At 36.8% G+C, this 18,038-nt stretch overlaps 1 protein-coding gene across 1 annotated transcript in view; it reads right to left on the bottom strand.

Moving 5' to 3' along the window:
• Positions 1–18,038, bottom strand: part of TTC27 (tetratricopeptide repeat domain 27) — a 124,517-nt gene that overhangs the window by 25,792 nt on the left and 80,687 nt on the right. The window contains exons 11-13 of the mRNA XM_054162364.1: positions 8,493–8,588; positions 6,300–6,422; positions 1,198–1,425 (exon numbers count right to left, since the gene is read on the bottom strand). Coding sequence (XP_054018339.1) covers positions 1,198–1,425; positions 6,300–6,422; positions 8,493–8,588 — 447 coding nt within the window. The remainder of the gene's footprint in view (positions 1–1,197; positions 1,426–6,299; positions 6,423–8,492; positions 8,589–18,038) is intronic.

Below are 18,038 nucleotides of genomic sequence, written 5' to 3'. Positions count from 1 at the left end.
ACAGGCTACCCTGCTATGGAGAGGTTGTGGAGTCTCCTTCTCTAGCGATATTCAAAGCCTGCCTCAATGTGGTCATGTGCAACCTTCTTGCTCTAGGTGAACATGCTTTAGCAGAGGGCTTGGGCTAGATGATCTCCAGAGGCTCCTTCTAAAACCTGCCATTCCTTGATTCTGTTGGCATTTCCTGAGTCAGTAACAGAACATAAAGCAAGAATTTTTGTTCATTTTGCTCCCCATTCTAGAGGTGTTTATAAGTTATATAGAATTAGTTTGAATAAGGACAGGACTCTCAGTCACTGGAATAAAATATGTCATCAAAATACAGAAAAGGCTTTGGGATAAGCGATTTGAAAAGCTAAAGATTTTTAAGATTTCTCCTTTTTCCAAAACAGAAGTCCAGGTAGTTATGTGAAACTCAAAACAGCAGCTCCTGCAGTATTCCTTGGAGGGCAAGAAGGAGGAATATCCTATTTTCAAATGGACCTGGAAATGTCTAAGAGCACTATTTATATCAACAGCCACAAAGCTCTTTTATATTCTCAATGCCTTTTACTTGGTGGACATTAATGGGATGGGATATAGTGGCTGAGAAACTGAAAGAAGGTTACAAAAACTGTCTGCAGAAGAGCTTGCAAAGGATCTTTCAAAATAATCTGCTTCATCAAGAGAACTATTTTAACTGTGTTTTCAGTTTTCATTACTGCATTAAAAGCCAGTGTCATGGCAATTTTAACACAATGCTTCTCAGTGTCTCCAGGGCGCGACAGATCAGAACACTTGAAAAGGATTTCTGTGAAATACAAAGATCAGAGTTTGCAACTCAAAGGCATCAAATAAAGCAAAAGGATACTTTCATTAAAATCTATACAGCATTCTTCTTGTAACTGTTTTGCTTGACATTTGTTCATGGTTTGATGATAACTACAAATTTTCAAAGGCTTGATCCCTTTGAAGTAGAACAACTGTACTAGCAAAGAGTTAGCTGCATGCAAAGACCTGAAAGTAAAATGATGTCTTCATTTCATTATGCTACTGTTTTTAGCCCAGCTTCCTAGTACATGGTGAAAAATTTTCTAAGAAATGTAATGAGCTGCTGCTTTGACAATTGTGCACAGAACTGCCTTTTTAAAAAGCCTGTCACCGTTCAAAACTGAACACACCAGCTGAAACAAAGTCGTACGTGCATCATTTCCCAACCTGCATAGGGTTGATCTGCACTGAACGTTCAAAGCACTCCACACATTCCCTGAATTCCTTGTGGTGAAGATGGAGGAGGCCTTTGGAGCGCTGAGCACGGGCGCTGCGGTGCCTGGAGAGCTCCCAGGCCTTGTCATAATACTGGTGGTCTTTAAGAACATCACCAAGCAAACAATACAATCCCGGTGTTTCCTTTTTCTCTAACTCCCGTCTGAGTATTTCTTCTGCCTGTTAAAAAACAAAGAGAAATCAATACACAGTGGGGCAACTTACTTTCTGTTAAACACCACTTTATCACCTAGCAATTTTCATCTGAAGACTAAGCAGTTAGGAGCAGTTGGGATAGTAAGGAAACATTATCTTTGCCCAACACAGTATCACAGACTAGAAAGAATCTGGTTGCAAAGCGTTTTTAAAAATCCCCAAACACTTTGACATCAACATAATATGGTGGTTTGGTTTAATGCACCAAGGGAAATGTACCCATTAAAACAAGAAGCTGTTTGCTCCTCATTTTATATCTTCAGTATGTATTCTGTCCCGAGATCACATATCAGTTCTTAACATCAGGCCTGCACTGACTTCATAGCAAAGCACAGTATCAGCACCATTAATCTATGCAAAATCCTAATAGTTTATTATCTATATATCCTAATAAATACTCTTGCAACAACTGTTATTCCTTTTTCACTAATTATTGTTTTCAGAAAAATAGTTCTTTCCCAGGTATTATATCTGAAGACACATCCTCTTCCATCCTGTACGTTTGGCAAATACTATTCTTTTATATAAGATGCAGAAGAGATAAATTTATCTACATGATACAGATAAAATATATTCAGAATATATACAGCATTATGGAATAGAAGACACAAGCTGGGTCTCCCAGACATTCTATTTTGGGCTGTAGCCAAGCTTCAAAAGCTCTTTATCTCAGGGTCACTATCTTGCTCGAACAATAAAATCATTGTTTCTCTTTTAAACAAGTAGTAGTCTGCTTTCTGGGGGCTTTTGGCTTTTTGAAAAGTTAAATACACTGGACAAATGATCTGTTGTTCAGACTGAACTCTCACCTCAGGCCCCTGCTGCAAAAATGTAATATACATAATTCAGCTCACTATAATTTTTCAAATAGAAATGATCTATTTGAGCCATGAGAACCAAGACAGATCCAACACAGTCTGCCAGACTTGAAGTTTGACAGTATTTTTCTAGCATAGCCAGTTTATCTGCAAGGAAAGCTGAATCCATTTCTGCATTTAAATTATTACTGTTTTTCTCCTTTTTATGTTTTCTTTGCTCTTCAGATGATCCCCTAGGTAAGCAAAGTCTCTTCCTCCAATCAGTAAAATGCATTCTCTCAAAATAGTCTTTAATGATTTCGTTTTTAAACTATTTAGTGCATAGTAATTTTAACACTTAATTCTTAGTATATTTTTTGTTAAATAAAATAACAGTAAAACTTTCAGTTATTGTGAAGAAGGAATGTGTTTAGATTTCTAAAGGGATTTAAACTAGGAAAACTGGGATCCCATTAAGAATCAGTGGCTGAAAATTAGAAACATTGCTTAATGACAAGTGTTTTTAAGTTCCTATAGAACAATTCTTCAAAGGAAACCAAAGAAATTATTAATAAAAATGCAGAATTATCCTAGTTGAAGCACTAGCAAGCCTTGCCTAACAAGGTACTTGAGGAGGGTTTGGTTAAAGTGCAATTTACTTCCCCTTCCCTGTCTCCATTACTTCCTATGCCAAGATTAAAGGAACACATTATTAGATCTTTAAGATGATTTTTTCTAAAGCAGGGAGTGCTTTCTTATTGCAGTAATCACATTAGGAACCAAAAGGTAAGGTGTTTTTTCCCCCTTCAGATAAATAAAAAATGAAAGATATAATTGTTGCTGTGTTAAAAACAGCTATGAGGTAAAAAGTCCATTGCATGCTGCTGCTTTACCTCTTCCTCTGTAGAGCACTCCCAAGGTCAGCTTGCTATTCTGTCGCAGTGCCTAGTACTAATCACATACTAGACTATAAAGACAACAGTCTACTAATTGCATTTCACCTTTAAGAGCATAAAAACTTGTTCAGCTTACAAGAATTTATTGCCAGAATAAATATTTCAGCAAACAGGTAAAACAGAGCATTAAATAACCAGAGGTCTGATATTTTCTTCATCTGATTAGTTATCTGATCACCTCTCTGGCATGTTACAAATGTTTTTATTACTAACATCTTTGAAGGCTAATACAAAGGATAACTACAAACTGAACAAACTAAAAAGCCACACAGCTTATACCGCACACATAAATGAAATACAACTACTAGAGATTTGTTCTTACCCCTTAAACAGATATTAATTATTAATGAATATGGTTTACAACTGAAAATTATCTTTAAATGACCTTTGGAAATAAAATTATCAATTAAGTTACTGAAAAAGAAGAAAACTCAGCTGTACAACCCTTGCTGACTGAAACAGATGTAATTTTAACAACACTGCTTTTCACAGAATGGTCTGCACCAGAATGGGTGGAATTCAATACCCAATTAGTCCAGAAAGATTTAGGCTGGACTACTATGGTGGACACAGGTATTAAACAGGCAAGGCTTCACAAAAATTCCACATCAATAAACAGGATTCTGCTTTAAATAAAGGTAGTGCCTTTTTATTACTCAGTACAGAGAATTCTGGAAACAAAGTACAAGATTCATCTTGCATTTGGCTTCCCAACCCTAAACTTTCACTTATCATCCCATTTGTGTGTTCTTCCCATAGGCTTTATTTCTTTCCTAAAAGCCTGTAACAGTCTCCCTCTGCACAGATCTGCCAGTTCTATTATTTGATAATTCATTCTTCTGCTAGTCCAAAATAATTCCTAAAATGCCTTCATCTTTTCTGCTTGTGTATTATTTGCTAGGCTATCAGAGAAATAGTATGAAGAAGCAGAACAAATGAGCACGGAAAGAGGTAGTGACAGAGAAAGCAAGCTCTTCAGTTTTCATTTCATCTTCCCTGTAATTTCACGTATGACCTTGGGCAAGCCATTTATTCTTCTTTCTCATTTTTTTAGGTACATAGAGAAGCCATTACATGCCTTCTATATCTGTTACAAAATACATAGTGGGAATGAATCACGTTCTTGAAGGGAACACCAGGCTGATACTAAAAGGAAGATCTCATGAATTTATCAAAGGTCAGCAGCCATGCTCTGGAGCTCCTGCAAGGTTTAGAGGCCTCACTATAACTGGAAGAATACAAAATTTGCATCTCTGAGTCATCTTTTCTTTAGTAGGGAAATACCATTTTTTAGTGTACTATCCATTCTCAGTATGGTTGAAGACACCTCTTACACCTTAACAAATATAAATTGTCCAATGTAAATACTATTCTCAAGATCTCCAAGATCCCTTCACTGCTCAAAGAAAGGAGAAGGACACTTTCCAACACCAGTTCTCACTACATGCATGGAGATTCATGTCTCCTTTTGCATCAAGTCTGTTAAAGAAATGCAGCAGGTAAAAGATGTGCATATCTAAAAGAATAACTCCTATGCTTGAAAACATTTTTGGTAATAAAAGCTCTGAAAGCCTTCTGATAAGGATCACAAATAGGCACTCTCCTTGGTTTACAGCTAAATGTTTCTAATTTTCTGGCTTTTTTGGTCTGAAGCTGCTGTTATTTTTCCCCCAGCACTACTGTTACTCAGTACTTACACAGCATTTTCTGTTTTTCAAAGCACAGCACAAACCCTCACTCTGAAAGCATTTATAAGCAGTTTCCTGTGTCGATATCCTGTCCTATTCTCTGAGTACCATTTTCATAACTCCCTAAGGGCAGTTTGTCAATATAACTAGGATAGAATGCATTTCCAGGAAATGGAAAACACTGACCTCTATTTCTCTACTGTACTGAAAGGATTAGGATATTAGCATACTATCCCCAAGGCATGCATAATGTGACACAGAATTTGCCAGCAAGACATATCTGTTCATTTATAGTGACCAAAATCTAAGCACTAGTGCGTGATAGTTAAGAAAAAACATGCAAGTTTGAGTAATTCTGCATTTTTTTTCTATTATTTGAAGTTATAGCTCCATATTCTGTAAGCTCAAACTAGTTTAAGTATAGTCTTAGAGCTTATGGAATCATAAAGGCACACGTACATTAATTTGTTACCATATACCAAACTGAGGGAAAGTACAGGGAAGAAAATACATATTTTTGCCTGAAAGTGAGTATTTTTGAAAGCTATATAAATTCTGAAACCAATACTTAATAGCATAAATTCCTCTGTGACAGACTGCACCAGAAAGAGAATACAGCTGAAGCCACACACAAGCAGACACTACTTCCAAGCATCATTTTCTAAAGCCTTTCTACTATTACTCAAATAGTAACAGCAAAATAATCACCAGTAAGAGGACTGCTACAGCCTGCTAAACAATTCTGTCACCAACATACAGTTAGGTGCTGGCTTTAAATAGCTTTTATGTAGAGCTGTTCACACCTAACTGCAGCAGTGTTAAAGAAATGGCAGAGAATTTCAGGAAAACATCAACACAGGCATAACAAATTAAAACTTTTACTCTTATTCCCCTTCTTGTCTCAGCTGTTTGACTGTAATTGTAATATGTTAACATTAGGTAATACTTACGACAAGTAATTGTTATTCAATTTAGATTTTAAAAACACAGTCAATAGTTTGAAATCAAGTGAGAAAGAAAACTAAAATCCTCGCCAGAAAAAGCTCCTAGACCCCATCATGAATGACTGCTACAACCTTCTTGAAATGACCACATTACACCCTGTTGTGCATCCATGGTTGTTAACTTCATTTTCCTTTAATACTTTCTAGGCTTACTGTCACAATCTTCTTACTTACGTTCTTATTTACTAGATTCTACTTCATGTGTTCATTACCCCAAATGCTGTTTATTTGGCATTCACAGGTCATGACAGGCTTACGTCATCTTTCCTACATGAGCTTTCCTCAGAAGAAGTAGTGTCCTTAGTGAACTGCCAGCTCAAGCCAGACAGTCCTTCATAATTCAGATATTAACTTCAGGACAGGATTCTCAGCCGTAAACCCCATTTTTCTTACCTTTCCATGCTGTCCTGCTCTTTCGTAGCAGATTACTGCATCTTCCCACATTTCCAGCTCCTCAAATATCTGCAAGGCAGAGCTGGTGCATCCTAGCTCAAACAGTAAGTTTGCAAGCTGTCGCTGGAAAGAGAAGAAATCCCAAGTTACTCAAAAGAGATAAGTAAATACTACTTGTATTTTTAAAAATGTTAGACATTTCTGACATCAAGAAGCAGCAGACAGAGAGTATGAAATTATTCTCTTGAAGCTTCAACCTGAGCCTCAAACAATGTATAGACCTCAAAACACCCACCATCAATAGAACAGTAATTGTTCTGATTTGACTGCTGCTCATGAATCTCTTTGAACTAATTTATAATATAATGCAAAAATGGAAACAGACATGACAAGGATGAACTGACAGAGCTGAACTTCCACCCCTTAAATGAGGCACATGGCTTATCCTTCTGCAGTCCAGCTGCAACAGGATGTTGGGAGTGCTGAGTGAGAAACAGGCTGCAGGAGGTAAAGACTCTTCTAGCAATGCTTTACCATAGTAATCTGTACCTCCAAGAAAAACACAGATGGAGAGAAAGGCTCTGACAGTTTTGTTGCGTACTTGTGAGAAATCACTATCCCAAACAGGCACTACAAAAGGATGTTAGTTTTCAATCAAACCAGTACTGGATTTGAGCTCAGGTTCAGCTTAGCTGAATTTTCCTCATAGATAACTCAGTGTCTTTGTTATTTCAAATTTAGCTATTATTTCAGTCTACTTATGAAAATAAATGAGTAATCTTTTCAATTTAAAAACAAACAAGGTATGTTTTCATGACTTTGAAAAACTGTCTTTGGCCTTTTGTTTATTTTTTAGGAGAAGATTAAAATCATGTATACGTTTTCATTTTTGAAGAAAGGATAACTTATTTACTACGTGTGACAGATACACAATCTGGTTTGCAAAAACAAATGGGAGCATTCTGTATAAGGACACCTAATTATGCTTTGAGATCCCGTACAATGAAGCTCTGCAGTGGTTTTGGTGACCCTGAACAGATTCTCTGAAGCTCTCCAAAGATGTCAGAGACATCTCTCTATAGACTTGGGTTCAGTATCCATTACAAATCCAAGAAGTTACCATATTGGAAGAGACCATGGGTCAAAGACTTCAGAATTGACTACAGTTCGTGGCCATAAATATGTAATGAACTCTGAAAATCTGTAACAAAGCAATTATTTGATATTAATCCCTTAGGAAAAAGAACCTACATTTGCCGGTATCTGGAACTAAATGTCATCTGTGTTTTATTAGATTTATTTGGAGCCAAATTTGGTAACAATTAGACAGGCAATTGCTCTTTGCAGATATGAGTAGAAGACTGCAGCCTTCTTCCAGTGTAAATTTCTAATTTAGCATTTCTAGCTTTGGCTTTGAAAATAGGCTTGGCTTGAGAAGTGCCACTCTGAAAACTGGAAATGAAAGCCACACTTGCTACTTCTATTGCAAATGCCTGTTGAAAGGTTGTGTGGAATAACTTCAGAATGCTAGAAGATATGACTGGTTAAAGTAACATGCATTGAGGTTAGAAATAAAAAATTAATAAACCATCATTAAACAACAGAAGCACCTTTGGGCATGTAGGATGTATCTTATCTTATGCATCATCAGGTAAGACTCTAATGTGCAGATTTCTGTTTTAGAAAGAGTTTATTGTCAAAATAAAAAGTGTAGTTTTGGGGGGTAAAAAAAATCCTGTGAGTATGGGTATGCCTTGAAAATAAAAACTTCCTCAGCTCAAGTTCTTCAGTGTACTTTTGACTTGATGAGGAAGATGCAAGCAATAGCAGCCTAAGTAAAACAGTAATAAATAGGAAGGCAAGGGTTTTTTGTGTTTTTTGTTTGTTTGTTTTTAAACAAGAGCTGCATTGAAAACTTCTAAGATTTGGTCTATTTTTTATTGTAGCAAAAAAGAAAGTAAAGAATTGCACTATGAGTAGTATCTTCTGTGCATGACAGAACACAGTGTCTGAAAGCAAAATATTGTAGAACTTGATTTCTTTCCTTACAAAAATGGGATTGTATGTTGATAGGTTATGTCTTTTATTTCTACAGTGTTACTGTATCATACTCTTTTGATGTTGGACTCATGCAGTACCAAAAATAACAACTGTAGGCTTTTAAGTAAAGCTTGAAATGGTATTGCTTCACACCTGTATGGCCCAATGTGGAGGCACCTGACAACAGTAGAAAATCTTCATGCGCTCAGATACTGATGTATTTGCATCTTCAAATTGGTCTGCAAGTGCCTGTAAATGCAAAGTATATTCTAATTATTAGTTAGCCTTACTCAACATAAAAAAATAGTTCAAATGATTTAGGATTTTAGGCATTCTTGACAGTTGAAGAAATTATATTAAAGATTAATATTAGACACCACTATGCTTACACCATAATATGCTACAAGTCTTTTTCTTACCCCATATAAGGAGTGTAAGAAATACTTACGTAAAACTCTTTATTGCAGCTAACAATAAACCAAAAAGTCTTGAAGAGATTCAAATTTCAAAGTGCATGCAACAGGAATAAGAATGAAACTTACAGTTGAAAACAAATACTTGGAGAGAAAAACTGTATCAAATATTAAAGTGACCTTGGCTAATACATTTCAATCCTTTAGCTAGTTTTTCCCTAAGACAGTATTCATGTGCTTTAGGCATGAAATTTCTTATTAAAGAAAGGCAGGCAAGCCTATTATAGTAGACTATGTTTTTGGAAACTGTTCTAATATAAAATAAATTATTGTGACTTGGACTATAATTACATTTTTCTTTTTCTTTTGGTGGGGCTTTGGATTGTTGAATTGTTTTCTTCTGAAACCCTTTGAAAGAGAATGGTAGCTTCTGCATAGCAAAAGTGCAGCAGCTTCAGCACTGATTTTATTCCTCTGAAAAGCTACTATGAAGGTATTTAAATCAAAATGCACTAGCAAGGAAAAGAAAAATATCAAAAGTAGCTATACCCAGAAAGTTGATTAGAAATTTTAAGATAAGGGAGAAATTCTCTTCAAATACCAGTTAATCACTAAACTGGCAAATTTAAGGCTAGAAATATAAATGAGCGAATACTAAACTACTTGCCTTCACAGGATTAATCCATTCAGATATAACTCAAAGTTTTATAGAAGGAGCTAGACAGCTTGTTAGCATGGAAAATGAATGTAAAGTTTCCCAAATAAAAGGAAAAACTGGCTAGAATTACTTCTTTCTCTCTCCTCCTAAATGCAATTGTTGGCTACCCTACCTATATCAATAATGCAAATAACGGTTGTCATAAAATAATCAGTTACATGATTTAAACTGCTAAGCATCTTGTAACTACTATGATGTTAATGGGAAATATTAGGTGGCTTCATTCTTTTAATAAAATAAATCACAACAGGTAGCAGTAATTCAGGCCTTAATACTGTGCTAAATGTCCTAATTTAAAATACCAATATTTAAAACACTCAGTTTTATCCACATTCTTTCTCATAAATTGTCTCTAGAGATCTGTTCCTAGAGATTAGCCAGAAACCCATGCCAAGAACAGCTGAGGTATATTTGTAGTAAGGTATATTTGTAGTAAAATCACATTCCTTTATACAGTTCCAAGCAATGCAAAAGGAGTCAGATTCAAGTAAACCTTTAATGTTGTCTGAGAGTTCACTTGACTACAAACTTTTTTGTGCTGAAATGTTCTAATGCCATGCAGAAGCACATTGTCATATATTTGGTTGCAACAAAATTGAAACTGAAAAATTCTCTAATTCCTTGGGTAATCATTTTACATGATCAGACAAAGTAGTAAACTACTGCTCCAAGTCTGAGTAATGCCAGAAAATCCTAAATATGTCCTGCAAAATAAATTTTTTGAGGACAATAGGAGATGGAAGTCACTAAAAACATTCTGTTCTCGTTTTATGTGCCTTTTTTTTTTTAAACAAGAACACTTTCTATTGTTCTAGAAGAAAAACTGGAATTCAAACAATTTGTCAAAAGCAGCATTTTATTGGAAATTTTGTGGCTGCATCTTTACTGATTTTCCTTAGCAGAAAAGCATAATATAAATGCCATGTTGCAGGGGAATATGGCTACTGGCAAGTAGAATTCTCCCTCTCCCTAAAACAAATACTGTGCTCTGCTCAGTTTCTACAAAAACTAAAAATGTAGGTAGAACATACGAATACTATACACTCCCTAAAAAAGGAGTCGTTAAAATCAGTGGTTTATGTATTCTGTTATACATGGAAAAAATAATCTTTGATAGTTCTGCCATCTAGTCAAGTATAGAAAATGGTACTCAAAAATTGCTGAATCCTATGCTTCTGAATTATGCTTGAAGAAATGAGAGTTACATTAACAAGTGTTGCAGTTTGGGCTGGGTGCCCTCTGCTATGTGAGGTGCTTCCTGTGTCCAGAGGTTCAGCCCAGTGGGCGGACACAGGAAATTAGGTATTTCCTACCATAATTCCTGCACCACTATAAAATCCACGGCGGGGTCTGGCACTTTCTCTTTCTTCCTCCTCCTTCAGCCTGTAACTGGGGGAGATGTCTCCTGGCTTTGGGCCTGGCTAGGCCCAAGGCCATGGGGATATAGGCAGTCTCAGATCTGGCCAGCTGAGACTAGCCTAGTAGCAGGGGGGGAAGAAGGAGCCCTGGGGGGTCTTGGGTGTACGCTCAGGTGGGGATGGGATGCTTCTGTGTCTGCTTTGGGATCTTTCTTTGTCACTGCGCTTTCGGCTTTCTGTAAACATTCACTGTTTTCTATTTAAAGTTGCATCACTTCTGCAATCCGTTTGTCTGAGTTGTTTATTTCTGCCCGTGGTGGGGAGAAGAGCTGCCTCAACCCATCACAACAAGAAAATAAGAATCCTAACTTACCACACAGGTAATATATAACCAAAACAACAAATCCATAAAATGAATAAAATGAAGGGAGCACTGCTGAGCGTACCAGAGATATCATTCCCTTTACGATGCAATGCTGTTTGAGTTCTCAACCTACCACTTAGCTGTTTACCACTATCCACACTCTAAAACATCAATGTTTTTACAACTTCAGTACCTGATTACTTGCTAGGCATTTTTCAGTACCACCATCTCTGCCCTTAGTATCTTAAATTCCCTCATACACTTTGATTTATCCTGGTATAAAATGCTCTTCATCATTTATAATTTTGTATGCAGGAATATTAAACAAGTTTTTTTTCTAGTTTTCTCCCACTTCTCAGCCTAGAGATCTTGTCAGTCTACCAGCATCAATCCCTAGTGAATAACTCTGGGACTTCAGGAAGGCTGGGGAGGGACTTCTTAGGATATCAGGTAGTGATAGGACTAGGGGGAATGGAATGTAGCTGGAGGTGGGGAGATTCAGACTGGACATGAGGAAGAAGTTCTTCACCATGAGAGTGGTGCAACCCTGGAATGGGTTGTCCAGGGAGGTGGTTGAGGCCCTGTCCCTGGAGATGTTTAAGACCAGACTGGATGATGCTCTGGCCAGCCTGATCTAGTGTGAGGTGTCCCTGCCCATGGCAAGGGTGTTGGAACTAGCTGATCCTTGTGGTCCCTTCCAACCCTGACTGATTCTGTGTGATTCTGTGATTCAGTAGTGACTGTCCACTGAGGCATGCTTTCTATGTGAAAGTTCACAACTGCCATAAAACACAACCTAATCATGTCTATCATGCTGAATGCAACATTATCTTGCCCAGCTTTTGCCCTCCTTTTCTAACAACTCTAAGATGAGCCTCCTCTTAAACATTTTTACCATATTTAACATGGGTTTAGCTTGATGTATGCCATGGGAAATTTACACCACATATATTCCTCTTTCCTACTATTGCCATGGTCCAGCACATACTACCCAGCTGGTACTTTTAACTCCAGGTAGACACAAACCAAACAAAAAAAAGAGAGTAAAAGTACTTTTCAGTCTTTCCTAACATGGAAAGTCCAAACACACATTTTTATGATGATCTTGTGACTTTTGTCTCATCGTTCTTCAGTTTCTCCCAAGTCTGAAGACTCCTGAAAATCCCACACATCCAAAAAAAAACCCCAAACAAACAAAAAAGACACAAACATTAACTTTGCCAAATAGTTGCAGTAAGAGTCCTGGACTCTGAGACAGCCAGATATTGGGATCTATTTCTGTATTCATCTCTGTATTTTCCCCTGCTTTGTCTCACTTCCAGTACAACACCTTAGCACCAAAAAAAATCTTCTACCCTTTACAGGAAAAAAAAAAAGATTAAGCCTGCACTCATTTAATCCATCTTCTTTTTGGTCACCATCTACTCATCTTTTCAGCCTCTTGCTTAGGTCACTCTTGACTTATGTTTAAGTTTAGATGGTAAGTATATGGTAGAATATACCATATACTGGAAGCCTTCCATTCAGATGTCAAAACTAATGCAAATTTCCCCCTTTTTGCTCTGCATGCTATTCTTATGAAAATTAAAAAGTATATAGCAGTGGAACCTATTGTTGTGTCTGCCAAACACCTACCATCCTAGGCCCTCATTTGACAAAAGTATGCTAGGAGTCTTTAAAAATTTAAGTGCATCCTCAAGAAAGAAAGGAAGAAAGAAGCCCTTGCAAAACCAGCCACATCTCGCCCCCATCCTGCTACTGCAACATTAACATATTAATTGCGGATTAAAATGAAATAGATAATGTAGGTTTTACAAACGGCCAACTCTAGGCCTCAGTCTTTACTTACACAACCTATATATCTTGTTAAGCACCAAAGTATGGGCATCGGTTTTGGGATTGCCTGGGTGGGACTTATGGGTCAGGCACTGAGATACCTGATGGCGCAAAGACGCAGTTGGAATTGTTCAGCTGCTTGAAAAAGTGGTGATTTGAGAGAAAGAAATAAAAAAGTGTCTGTAGAGGAAATAATCCTGCTATCTCTTCTCACTGGTGCTGTGGTTTCTAAGAATTTAGCAGGTGTATGGCCCAAACTGTACTGGGCTCACCTGTGTTATTTACTCAAGAACAAACTAGAGGAATGCTTTGTAAAAGTAACAGCAACTATGTTTGTAAATCTTCTTGTACAAAGTTCTTATACTCAGAAGCTTGTTTTACAAAATTATGAATAAACTTCAGAGTTTATCATCAAAAAGCTTCTCTGATTCCTTACCACAGAACTCGGTCACACAGATAAAAGAGTTTCGACTGCTAAATTCTTGTGAAACAAGAAGTGAACATTTTTTTAAGCTTATGCATCACTGAGCCCACAGACCCTGCAGTATTTACAGGCTTGTGTAACATTTCCAGAGATTCACTGTTAAATTAATTCAAATTTTCATGAAATTTAAGAATTAACTCTAGATGCCTCTCTTAAAAAAAAAAAAAAAAAAAAAGACAAAACAACTTTTTGGGGCAGTGGTATTAAAATACTTGTCTAACAAGAAAATCTGCATAATTATTGAAGCTTCAAAATTTTAAGTGACTTCATTAATTTTTTTTAACTGTTCTCTGACAAATTATGTTTTCTAACAATAAAAGCTGTGTTCCCTCTAAAGAAAATTTATATTGGGTAATCAGTGTCTGAAAGTCAGAAGCTATATACACATTAGGAAGCAGGTGACAACTACAAAGAATGAAATATACAGAATAACTAGGGTTTTCTGAATTTTCCTTCCTGTAATCAGCTAGTCCAAGCTTTTCTAATGTAATAAAAGGTTTTTAGTACCTCATGGATATGTAATTTGATCGTGTGTTACATTTTTAGTAAACTTACAGTTTAAAAAAATAAAGAAAAAAATATTTATAATCCAAATAACAAATGTTTCAGTTAACTCTTTGTCAGCCTGAGAGCTCCTGTAACAGTAACTACTGGGACAAACTGAGACAGAATCAGACTGTTCAAAAGGGGATTGGACGTGGCACTTGGTGCCATGGTTTAGTCATGGGGTCTGTGGTGACAGGTTGGACTCGATCTTTGAGGTCTCTTCCAACCTTGGTGATTCTGTGTGATTCTAACATCCAATGATTAAAATACTTTTCTTCCAGTGAAGCAGTGCCAGAAACCATGAACTGATAAAAACAGTTTGCATATAACAATACAGTAAATTTGTGCGTAATGGGAGAGTATTATTCTGGTTGACCAAATAGTGATTATGTTATTGATTGCAAATTTTATCACTAGATTAAAAAACATAAACCCAGTGTATGTGGATGCACCACATTTAACCATGATTCAGAACAGCATTTTGAAATTTAAGACAGGATTTAGTTGCTTGGAAACTAAAATAACTTAAAGGAAGTAATGCGTTATCTTTCTAAGGTCTCCTATGATATATTTCTTTTAAAGGATGAAATCTCTGACTAGTCAAGAACTAAAGCATCTAAACAAAACCAAAAAGCTATTAAGCAAGGACCCATTTCAACATCAAGAAATAAACCCTCCTCCTCACTTATCTAATTTTCTGTGGGGAATTATGACATTGAAATCTTGAGGAAAATTTTTTACAGCGATCATTATTATTCATGGAAACTCAGACGATTTCCTACATTGTGCAAAGTTGCCAAGATGAAGAACACTGTTCAGGAGGGATTTTACATTATTCACATTCCCTGGAGGATGAAAATGTTCTCTCATAACTCTGCAGAAGTTCAATGTTTCTAAGTGCAAAAACTTTACCCTTTTTTAATCCCTCAATCAGATAAAACTTTTGTTCTCATTAACATCTTGTAGTCTTGAAGACTTCCATTTTTGCTTACTTTGCAAGCTCACCCTTTCAGTCATTCTTCAGACAAAGTCAAGCTTCAGAGTGAAACTACTAACAAGGCAATTCAACTCTAGATCCACAAAAAACAAGCAGTGCTTTAAAAAGAATTATCTGAAGCATTCAAGAAGGCTTCAGGCTGCAAGCCTGCAAAACTTAAGTTTGTGCTGAAAATAGTGCTCTAACTACTCTGCTCAATGTAGTGGTAGAAACTTTTTGATTGTATGCAATCACTACCTTGAAAGAAATCACAATGTTCAGTGACTAAGGTTATTTGCTTTTTAAAAAGCAGTCACAATATATTGTCCCCACTTTCTACCAACTTTACAGACAGAAGAAAAAAGGTTGATTTCTTTTAACTGAAAATAAAAATCTCCTATGCTTATTATTTCAAAGTAGCATAATCCCTTTTTAAGCAGCACTGCAGTGAGCAGGGACATCCTCCACTAGATCAGGTCACTCACAGCCTGACCTTCAATATCCCCAGGGATGGGGCCTTAACTACCTCCCTGGGCAACCTGTTCCAGTGTTCCACCACCCTCATGGTAAGAAATGGTCTGTTTTGAGTTTCCTCCAGCCTGTATTCTCTCCAAGACAGACTGTCTAGAAAACATTCTAAAATGTTTCAAACCTGATGGATTTAAGTTTGTCATTTCCTTTAAAAGATTAAGCAAATAAGCTTCTCTTTAAGCAAAGGTGGGGTGCATTTTTCAGCAAAGGAGGTACTAACATTTAATAAAGATTTGACTGATCTCAGGCCAGAAACCAGCTGTTGTGGTGTACTGTAGTCTTTTCTCCCCATTCCTGTCAGGCATCACAATAAAGTGTTATATAGAATAAATAATGTCAAGTAATTATGCTTTGTGATATAACAGGTATATTCTTTGAGAGAGAAGTCACAAACAGAAGGAGATAGAGCTAGCTAAGCCGAATCCTTAAGTTTAACAACTTCTCTATGCAATATTTCAACATTAGTTTAAGAATGATACTCAAACATACAAACCTCTTTATGACCCATTTAATCTATTCCATATTCCAACTGGAACAACCTGCTCAAGAATAATAATCTATCAGAAACATGATGTACTTTTTCTACTGCTGGAAGACTTGAGTTTAGCTCCTATATGCCACATATTTGCATTTCGCTTACGGTAAATTGTAGCAACTGATATTTTTTTTACTGGCAATAACATCAAGCATAACTTTTTCATGTTATTTTGATGTCCTTAGCCACCTGTAAGTAGGGGGGGGGGAAAAGTAAAAATATTGTCTGGTCTTACCTAGATACCAGTAACCTGAAACCACAGATATTCAGCTGCTTTAATAACTAACAGCTCTTTTTGCAGTATTAGAAAAAGCCAACTTCCTTTCCCCATTTCCCCCTCAAGAAAAGTGCTCTTTTGCTGCAATCTGTTTTTCAACTGCTTTTATTCAGTTGTAAATCTCAAGAGCATTTTTATTTGGTGAAGGGGACAGGACCATGAAAAGACAGACACATTCAGTCTCTTTTGACCTGACTTTGGATCAGAATGTCTCAGGTAACATCTTGGGACACTCACTGTCTTCCCTTCTTTGTACAAAAAAAAAACTGTCTAAAATTTCCTGAGAATAGCTTCCCTTTACAGTGAAACCTTCACTGATACTCAGTAGTTTCTGTTGAGAAATGACTTGGCAGGAAATGCACATTCCTCCAGTAGCTGAGCCTGACCCAGCAACCATAGAGTATATGATGGTAAGTATATTAGAAATATGACACACAGGCAAAACATTTAAACTTCAGCTATCCCAAAGAAAAGCTATCACATATAAAGAAGTTTGTTTTCAGTATGTGTATTTTCTTGAAAGACATCCAATCCAGATCTTCAAATGTTCCTGGAAAGTTCTCTATATATCAGGGAAAACAAACGAGCCCCCTATCATTCCCTGTTAATGGCTGATCTGCTTGCCAAAGAGGAAAATAAGCATCTTCAGCAACAACTGGCTTGAAATCAGTTCCATTTCCAGTAAAAAAATAAAACACATTAATTGCATTAAATATTCCATGTCTGGTTGTATGACATAATCAAATAGCACATCAAGCTCCTCTGAAGACTCAGTTCTTTAACAAAAAAAAATATCAACAAAACCACAATTCTTTCCATAGCAGTATTGGCACAGCCTGTCTGTTTCACAACCCATTAAGAAACTAAACCAAAGTAATATTTTCATTTAGGTGGATGGAATTCTGTGGTGTGTGCTGGTCACTTGCACTAAATAAGTTGAAGGACAGAGATTGGACAACAACTGATCTGCTTCTTCACAGAAGAGCAACTACAACTAAGCACAACTTGACAAGCTTGACAAAAACCATGAACTGTAGAAACAAAGTGACAGTTAATATCATACATCCATCCTTTAATCCCTTAACCAAGGGCAATCATAGAATTGTTTAGGCTGGAACAGACCTGTAAGATCATCAAGTCCAACCATTAATCTAACACTATCAAGTGTACTGCTAAATCATCTTCAGCACCACATCTGTGTGTCCTTTAAATACTTCTAGGGATGATGATTCAATGCTTTCAGTGAAGAAATTTCTCCTAATGTCCAATCTAAACCTTCTCTGGCACAACTTAAGGCTATTTTTTCTTGTTTTCTTATTTGCTACTTGGGAGAAGTGACCAACACCCACCTTGCTACATCTTCCTTTCAGGTAGTTGTAGAGAACGAGGAAGTCTCCCCTCAGCCTCCTTTTCTCCAGACTATACAACCCCAGCTTGCTCAAAGGCAATTCATAGGACCTGTCCTCTAGACCCTTTAGTAGCTTTGTTGCTCTGCTCTGGTCCTGCTCCAGCACATTGATATCCCCCTTTTACTAAGGGGCTCAAAACTGAACACAGTATTCAAGGTACAGGAAGACACGAGGAAGAGCCAGGAGGCTGCTGGCTCATATTCAGGCAGCTGTCAACCAACACACCCAGGTACTTTTGTGATGGGCAGCTGC

Source organism: Dryobates pubescens, chromosome 6, assembly GCF_014839835.1.
Source record: "Dryobates pubescens isolate bDryPub1 chromosome 6, bDryPub1.pri, whole genome shotgun sequence".
Taxonomy (NCBI): domain Eukaryota; kingdom Metazoa; phylum Chordata; class Aves; order Piciformes; family Picidae; genus Dryobates; species Dryobates pubescens.
Note: the sequence above shows the minus strand (reverse complement) of the source record. Positions and strands in the feature narration are given on the sequence as shown.